Consider the following 9,770-nt stretch of genomic DNA (forward strand, 5'->3'; position numbering starts at 1 on the left):
TTTGCAGACACGGCTAAAATTAACTGAATTCAGGGCTGCAGAAAAATAACGATTGCTAACAAACCCCTCAATTTCATGACCTGGGTAAAAGATTAAACGGTGTGCATTCAATATGCTAAAATTAACGACTTTGAATAACTAGATCAACATATTTACAAACCTTTCATCACAACCTTACTCTCTGTCAGATGAACAATGGCCTATCATCATACAGCGCAGTCCAACACGGTACTGGAATATGCTATTTATATATTCATATGTATAATATTCACAAACCATCCATAGATATGACAATATTTCATATATTGGGAAAACGTTCGCATAATAACCATTAACTTATGACTAATTTGTCTCCATCACAAGAAGAGTGACCTATCATCATTGAGCATAATCCAACATGGTAATGGAATATGCTATTTATATATGCACACACGTGATACTCTTGAAGCCATCTAGCAATATGAAGACAAGTCCAAAAATATTAGGGGAGTTCTTCCATAACCGTCCAGAAATTTTACTAACTTGTTTCACTCCTCTCTAAAGCTGCAAAACAAAAAAGCAAAGATAAGACTATTGATGAATAAACTTAAAAGCGAAGATTATAAAAATTGATGGATAAACTTGAGTGCAATTCGTGTTAAAAACACAAATTTATACAAAATTAAGTGAACTAGATATGACATAAAAACAACAGCGCAAGTGCCGTAAATATTCAAAGCATCAGACATACTGTTGTAATTCAAAAGCTTCTCGATGAGATCAACATGAGTCATCAGCATACGCCTACAGCAGTATCTCACCAACCCCAATGCATCAAGAGCGTCCCTAAGCAATAGATTAAAAAACCAGTGAAAAAATAAGCGGATTGTAATGAAAAACAGATATTTTTTATTTAATGAAAAATGGAATTCTTGCTCTCAATACAAAATAGTAAATACTAAATGGAGACAATGGCATAGCCTAATGTAAAATACAAAGAAATTCAAATAACATAAGCGTAACAAATGATTTCACTACAGTTCCGAACATCGTATAAGACTTTCTCAGCTTAGAAAGTATAGTGAATGAAGATGTCTGGAGTACAACTACTCCTTCACTGTATGACATTAAACATAGTGTATGCCGGAAAGAAATTGAAGAACACTTAAGAATGTTTCAAGTATACATTAAACATAGTGTATGCCGGAAAGAAATCGAAGAACACTTAAGAATGTTTTGAGTATACATTAAACATAGTGTATGCCTGAAAGAAATCGAAGAACACTTAAGAATGTTTTAACTTTTAAGTATACTCTGATTATCACCTTGTGATACAATATTATCTCCATCAATGAGACTGAATCATAACTATAAAATCACAAACACTGGGAAGGTTAAATGGGAGAGTATTTAGAACCATATATTCAGCTTCTTTGAAAAGTATGATGGACTAACAGAAAAGGGAGAGTATTTAGAACCATATATTCAGCTTCTTTGAAAAGTATGATGGACTAACAGAAAAGGGAACAGCCCAAATCAATTGTACAGGTCGACTATTGGTAAAGTGGCCAGTTTTCTTAAAAATAGTGTTAAAGCCCTGTGTTTACACTGTTAAGTTTCAAAAACACGACAGTGACATTTCAATCTAGGAGTGGTTGAAAAATACTACGCATGAGGTCGAGATGATAAATAATGAACCTTAGAAACACTGAGCAAACTTGTGATGTAGTCCAGTAATACCTGACATACACCAGTTTAGAATTATCTCATTCAAAAACATCTAGAAAGTTGAAAGGGGTATATATACAATCATATATAAGAGAGTGAATCAAACTATTAATAAGAGTTAGCTCCTAATGGTACGGATGGAAAGACTGCCCAGCATTAGATCATCCACTTTGTACTTTGTGAAAGATAACAAAAGGCAGAACCATGTTTTCAATAGAAAAGTAATCTGAAAACAGAAAAGTAATCTGAAAACAAAAGCTTCAAAAACATATTAGTAGTAGTAATTGCAAGGTTTTGATGGTGCTGAATCCATTTTCAAATTAAACACTCCGACCGTGAGATTTCTTGAAAAATCACTAACTTGTGAGGCCATAAAAATGCCTCACAAAAATGATAGGTCTCAAAAGACATTAAAAACGCCATTAAAATGATAGGTCTCAAAGGGCATTAAAAACACAATAATCGATCAATAATAAATGGAATAATGTGGAGAATCAGCTCGCCGAGGGTTGTGTTTTCTCTATTGCCATTTATATTTTATGTGAGCGAGCTTTTCCATTTGCCCTGGAATAGAACTCACTCGGAAGCGAATAAACCGCAAGTACTTGCAGGTCTGGGTCGCTGCTGGCATGTTTAACTTGCCTGCAAAGACTCATGCTGGGGACCCAGTTAGCTCAGCTTAGCAGTGATGCCAAGCAGAATATGCCTTAGGAATACAACGATTCGGCATTTTTTTCAGTTGACATCATGGAAGAAACCCAGTACAGCATTAGGGTTTCAATAGGAAACTAGCTTTCTCCTTAAGGTGGTTCTGACATAAACGATTACCCCAGGGTTGTGTTCGGATTTTGAGATAAATTAACAGACGCAATTCAGTAAAAAATCATATCAGGTATTAGCACGCTGTGCCCTTTATTAAATGCCTCCCATCTCAATTTTAAATATTCATTTAATTTTTCTACCAAACCAGATCAGACAGTAAAATAAGAAAAAAATGAAAGATGGGACACTAGAAATCAAGTCAAAGCATCCGGAATAAGAATAACGAGTACCCTTCAGTATAGTCGGCCTGCAGAAGGTCGAGGTATGTGTCCCATTTGTTCCCAATCACCTGCGCACACGGATAAAACCCAAAAACCGAGCTTAAACAAAAATGCCAAGCCTATATATAAGAATACGTGCTCAAATTTCTGAAAACATAACCAGCTGAAAACATACACGCAAAGAACGATTTGAAGAGAAATTGAGTATTTAATAACCTTTCCGCAGGTGAAACATCGAACGGGGATAATCATTTTCACAGATCACAGGCAAGCGCCCACTAATGGCTTTACTCCTCTCTGTGATGGGCCGAATATGCAGACCGCCGAATACGCAGACCGCTTCCACTACTCCTTGCAGTTTTATATAGTTGACCGCACCTATTTTGCTAAATAAATATCACATGTAAGAATTTAGGTTTTTGGTAACAAATATAAGTTTTTAAATTAGTAATATAACTAGGAGGAGAAAAAGGGGGAGGGGTACATTTTTTTTTTTGAGTGGGAGGGAGAATTACCCACCGTTTTCGAATATTACACTATTTGGAATATAAAAATAAATAAATTGTAAAATAATATTACACTATTTGGAATATAAAAATAAATAAATTATTATTATTTTACATCTAGATTTTTCATACTTAAATATATAAGTATTGTCGAGAAGCTTCGTGATCATTATCAACATTATTATTAAAGAGTAATAATAATAACATTATTTAAAATGTTATCAATAATCAAATAATAACCTCGGTTTAGACCAATTTTGACTTAAAAAAAAATTATTGTTATGGTTATCCTTGAAGATATTTATTTTATGAAATAACAACAACAAAATTTATTAGTAATGTGGATATTTTATAAATCATTTTGGTATGGCATTGGGGTTGAAGATTCATATCTATAAGCATTTGATTTTAAGTTTGATCTCCTTGTAATACTGGTGTATCAGTGTAACTCCACATATAATAATATAGATTGAACTTTTTTGAATAATGTGGTTGCTTTTTCAAACATCCTGACATGTCGTTTTGGTCAAGGACTCGTAAACTATAAGTTGTTAGATACAGGTTTGATCCATCACCTCCATGGTGCCCACGCATGACTACAACTCCATGGGTTGAATTTATATCACTAACATGGATATCTTGTTGAATGTTCAATGTTGTGTTTTGGTTAAGGACCCATGATCATATGTAGGTTTTGAGTTTGATTTCCTCGTAGTGCCTATGCATTGCTACAACTCCATGTATAATGACATGGGTTGAATTTCTACCAACAACAATAGTGCCTTGTCAAATGCCTCATTAGACAATTTTGACTAAGGATAATAGCCAAAAGCATTTGGTCTTGAGTTTGATCGCCCATAATGCTTGCACATAGTTGTAACTCCATGGATTAAACTTTACTAATAACATGGGTACTTTATCGAATGCACTAGATTGGCATTTTGGCTAAGGCCCATTGATAGTCGATCTTAAGTTTGAAGCTCCTATAATAGTGCACATATCTCACTACATACCCACATACAACTTCATAGATTGAAATTCTACATATGATATTGGTACCTTGTTAAACACTCTTATATAGCAATTTTGATTAAGAACCCATGAGGAAATCTTGAGACCTAGGATTCACTAATTAGTTGAACCATGCACATAAAGTATGTTGCCAACAGTGAGGCCACAAGACACAAGTTCAATTATAGTTAAGTTCTTCAAGATTACAAGTCATTATTATGGTTGGCAATTCATTCACCCTCCCTCCAGATATTCAAGGAAAGAAGGGGGAATCCCGCATGGTCTTCCTTGCGACCAAAAAGTAGTTGGTCTTCAATTTGATCCCCTTGCAATACCCATGGCAACTCTATATACAATACCATGGGTTGATTTTCAATTAATGACAATGATACCTCATCAATTAAGAACACATGTCCATAAGTAATTTATCTTGAGTTAATTATAAAGTTAACTTTTTAAGATGGAGGAGCTAAGTGTTGGGTATGTATTATATTATTTGCATGACTACCTCCACACATTATACGTTATGTCAAACACAGTAAGTGGGTCATAAGGGGGGGAGAATCCCATTGTCCTCGGGGGGTTTCAGGGCAGTGCCCTCGAAAAATTTTGGGTTTGCATCCATTTGGTGGTTTTCGACACACAATTTTCTCCTTTAGCAGTTTTGTGGTGCATGGTGGTTTATTCCATAGCTTCATAGTTTTGACTAAGAACTACAACTGTATTCTAATCTAAGAAAAATGAAATTGTAGTTTATGGATGCCTTGTGATTTATATATTGTATTGTAATATTGTAAAGAAGAATATGCTAAAAAATCTTTTTGGATTTCTCAATTTGGGTTTCCAAGGTAAAATCTTTGTGTTAATGTGTGTGTTTGCCATTGCATTTTTTCTCTTTTATCAAGAATTTGTTTGCAGCAATTAATTATAGAGGGTTAAAACCTACATTTGGTATAAGAGTAGTTTTTGCTTCAAGGGGATGCTTTGTGGCTAGGGGGTTTTGCTCAGGCCTATGGTGGACCCAGTTATAGTGGGAGATTTGCATAATCAATTATTGTGGTGAAAAAATATGGCAAGTAGTTCAAAGATGGAGATTGAGAAATTCATTGGGCAAAGTTTTGAGTTGTGGAAGCACAAAATGGAAGATATGTTGGTGGACAAAGTTTAATGGATCGTTATGGATTTGGGTATTGTACCAACAAGGATGTTAATAGAAGATTGTACCAAGTTGGATCATAACACAATACAATTATGTCTTTTTGATTTAGTTTATTCAATTTTTCAAGAGAATTTACAACAAAAGGATTGTGGAACAAGTTAGGGACTTTGTATCAGTCTATGACCCTGGTGAATAAATTATTCTTACAAAAAAATTTGCATAACCTAAGGATGAAGGATGGAGACTTCGTAAAAAAACATGTGTTTGCCTTCAATATTATGGTAAGTCAGTTATTATGTGTTGATAATAAGGTTTCAGGTGAAGATAAGTGTATCAATTTTTGTGTTCTTTACCAAACTCGTGGGATAGTTTGGTTGTTGACATAGGTAGTAATGTAACTATTTTAAGTTTCGAAAAGAAAAAAAGTTGCATCCTTATTATCAGAGGAGATGAGACAAAAAAAATATGGAAATTCAAAACGCAAATGTCTCATTTGTAAATGGACACTCCCATAATAGAAATAAAAATAAGTCCTGAAGCAAGAGACCTAAATCTAGAGGAAGATCTAAATTTCTAAGAAAATTTGTAGAGGTATGTTGGAGATGTGAAAAAGAATGGCATTACAAGAAAACTTGTAAATCCAAAATTTCTCAGAAAGGAAAGGGATCTAATGCCGCTTCTTTTATAGAAGCAATAACCTCCTCACATGAAGGAGGGGATGCATATTTGGATTCTTCAAGTACACATGTAGATCATGAGGCATAGCTTGGGCACATCCTTTCATATGACTCCTCACAAGGAATGGTTTTGTGTGTATGAAAGATATGATGGTGGTGATGTTTACTTAGGAGATGACTCAATAGTCAGAATCATAGGACAAGGAAAATTCAAGTTGAAGCTCATGGGTGGAAGGATTGGAACACTCGCTAGTGTTTTTCACATCCCAGGGTTGACTAGAAATTTGATTTTTGTAAGCAAGATGAAGGATAATAAAATAGGTGTAAAAATAATGTTTGAAAAGGATACATGTAGGATGGTTCAAGGAGCAATAGTATTGTTGAGGGAGTTCTAATTGGAACTTTATATAAGCTACTAGGAAACATTGCTAGTAATGAGTGCAACAATTTATTTGTTCTTGAGAGTGGAGTAGAAGAAGGAAAAATTCTTATAGCCTTTGGAGAAAAGACTATGTTGTGGCATCAAAGACTAGGACATATTAGAGAGAAGGCCCTTCGAGTACTACACGGTAATGTAGAAGGTATATCTAATTGCTCTCTGGATTTTGATTTTCGTGAGCATTGTTTATATGGGAAGCATAAGCAGGTAAGATTTTTCTTTAATGCTACGAGGTTAGAAGGAATATTACAGTTGGTGGAAAGTGATGTGGTTGGACTTGTGTTAATTCCATCAATGGGTAAATCCATGTCCTATGTTTCATTTATAGATGATTTCTCAGGAAATACATAGATTTATTTCCTCATAAAGAAATATGAAGTCTTTGACAAATTTGAAGAGTCTAAGGCTCCCTATGGAAAATCATATAGAGCAGAAAATTAAGTCGTTGAGGACAAATAATGGTGGAGAATTATGCGAGAATGAATTAGAAGAATTATGTAAGAAGTGTGGTATAGCAAGGTAGAAGACTACTCCATACACACCTCAGAAAAAAGAATGAACATGACACTGATGGAGAAAGCAAGCAGCATGCTTAGTGGTGCCAAGTTAGGATAGGAATTTAGCATAAATACAATGGACACTACATGTTACCTAGTAAATAGGTTACCCTCGTCATCATTAGATGACAATACTCCACATGAGGGATGGATTGGTAAGAAACCCTCTCTTAAACATTTAGGGTATTTGATTTTGATGTTAATGTACACGTTCCAAAGGAGAAAGGAGTGAGTAGGATAAGAAAAATGAAAAGTGTATCTTTATTGGATATAAAGATGGTCTAAAAGATTATAAGCTTTGGAACCCAAAAACTAAGAAGGATGTGTTTTTTAAAGAAATCGAAGACGTTGTCAAATAGGAAGTCCTAGCCAGGGAGAAAGAACTAGAACCAGACTCTATAGAATAAGAAGAATTAGAAGAAGAAGAACCACATACTCTGGTATTGAGGAGATCAATTTCAAGAAAGAAATCAACCAAAAAGGTATACTCCATCTTATTTATGTTCTAATTTTGCTTTGTTCATTACTGATTATGATCATAGAACTTTTGGCAAGGTAGTGAATTCATAGGATGGAAAACTCTAGAAAAATACCATGGTTGAAGAAATGGCACCCTTGGACAAGAATGAGACTTGGGATCTAGTGGAGTTTTTGGTTGGAAGAAATTTGATTGGCAGTAAATGGGTGTTTAAGAAGAAGTTGAATGCATAAGGTAGAATGGAGAATACAAAGCTCGTTTAGCAGCAAAAGGTTATTCTCATATAATGGGAATTGAATTTATTGATATTTTTTCTCGGTTGCCAAGTTCGCTTCTATTAGATTTATTTTATCTATTGTTGTTGGTTTTGATTTTGATATAGAAAAAATGGACGTAAAGATAACATTCCTACATGGGGATCTGGAAGAAGAAATCTACATGAAGCATCTAGAAGGATACGTGGTGAAGGGAGAAAAAGAGTTGGTGTGGAGGCTGAAAATTTCCATATATGGGTTAAAACAACCACCAAGGATGTGGTATAAAAAATCTAATACTTATATATTGGGACTTGGCTTCACAAGGAGCAAAGAAGATCAATGTGTATATTTCAAACTGGTTGGATATCATCTTATTTATTTGGTCTTGTATGTGGATCATATGTTACTGATTGGAAATGTTAGGGAAATCATCTAGGAAGTGAAAACTCAATTGTCCTCTAAATTTGACATGAAGCATGTCGGTACTACAAATTTTATTTTGAGTGCAGATGGAACCCAAAAACTAAGAAGGATGTGTTGTTTAAAGAAATCAAAGATGTCAAATAGGAAGTCATACCAAGGTAGAAAGAAGCGGAAAAGAGAGTTTGAATTGAAGGATGATGAATCAGACTCTATAGGATAACAAGAATGAGAAGAAGAAGAACCACATACTCCAATATTGAGGGGGTTAATTCGAGAAGGAAGGAAGCCATAAAGGCATACTCCACCTGATTTTAGTTCAAATTTGCTTTATTTATTACTGATGATGATCCTAAAACTATTAGGGAGGCAATGGATTCAAAGGATGACAAACTCTAGAAAAAGGCCATGGCTGAAGAAATGGCATCCATAGACAAGAATGAGACTTGGGATCTAGTGGAGTTGTTCGTTGGAAGAAAGTTGATTGACGATAAATGGGTGTTTAAGAAGAAGTTGAATGCATAAGGAAGAATGGGGAAATATAAAGATTGGTTAGTAGCAAAAGGTTATTACTAGGTAGAGGGAATTGACTTTGGTGAGATATTTTCTCATGTTGCCAAGTTAATTTCCATTAGATTTATTTTATTTGTTGTTATTTCTTTTAATTTTGAAGTAGAAAAAATGGGCGTAAAGTGTAATGAACCTCCTCTAACACAAAAAAACAAAAACAAAAATAAACTAAAGGAAATCAATTAACTATATAGGAATGTTTATCCCTTCTTTCTAAACTCATTTCCTTTAGAGAATTATTTACTTCAATAACTTGTGTATAGATATATACATTTTTTTCTATATTAAACAATAGTCCTTGTGATATTGAATTCTCACCTATTTATAATATCTTCTCTATGCAACTCATGTTTTGATACTTTGTTCCTAAACTACCACAATTGTTTTTATTTTGAACTCCCTAGACCCTTACTCATTAATATGTTTGTTTTGGGCCTTTGGTAATCTACACCAAATTATTTTCCTCTTCACAGGATTTATATGAATTCCAATCCTTACAGAGATTCGTGTATTAAATTTCCTTCTCACCGATATAATTATTTTAGTGTTCTCGTTGAATCAGACCTATGAACTCTAAACACATTTGCCACTTACCTTACATGCCTTTACAACACAGCTCTGGTCGTTGACGTTAAAAGTTTTCCAGAGTTTATAATTGTAATAATAGCCCCTGTATTTTTGCCTTCAACCAAATAGTGCTTCTCAGGTAATTCTTCGAGACATGATCTTAGTTAATTCTTATTTCTTTTAGGATTCTTCAAGTATAGAATTTGGGTTTTAATATTTGTGGCTTGGATTCATTCACATTCTTTCTCTCGAAGACACATTTTCATTGGAGTGATTAACGAGGTCCCAGGGTTTTCTACTCCTAACCTTCGGTTCAACGACTTCAAATTCTAGGTAAAACATATAAATTTCTCTCTTGCATATATTGAATCTCCCAGTT

The 9,770-nt window shown here is 34.2% G+C and overlaps 1 protein-coding gene across 1 annotated transcript; it reads right to left on the bottom strand.

Moving 5' to 3' along the window:
- Nucleotides 1-228: 228 nt before the first annotated feature.
- On the bottom strand, nucleotides 229-3,133 carry LOC149183535 (DNA-directed RNA polymerases I, II, and III subunit RPABC5). The gene is made up of 4 exons (XM_089417175.1): nucleotides 2,967-3,133; nucleotides 2,760-2,818; nucleotides 731-825; nucleotides 229-543 (listed from the first exon to the last, which is right to left on the bottom strand). Exons 1-4 carry the CDS (start codon nucleotides 3,000-3,002, stop codon nucleotides 518-520), a joined length of 216 nt encoding a protein of 71 aa, XP_089273301.1. The 5' UTR covers nucleotides 3,003-3,133; the 3' UTR covers nucleotides 229-517.
- Nucleotides 3,134-9,770: the final 6,637 nt, after the last annotated feature.

This window comes from Pinus tabuliformis, chromosome 3_2, assembly GCF_031772625.1.
Source record: "Pinus tabuliformis cultivar Carrire ecotype Pingquan chromosome 3_2, CPIR1, whole genome shotgun sequence".
Classification (NCBI taxonomy): domain Eukaryota; kingdom Viridiplantae; phylum Streptophyta; class Pinopsida; order Pinales; family Pinaceae; genus Pinus; species Pinus tabuliformis.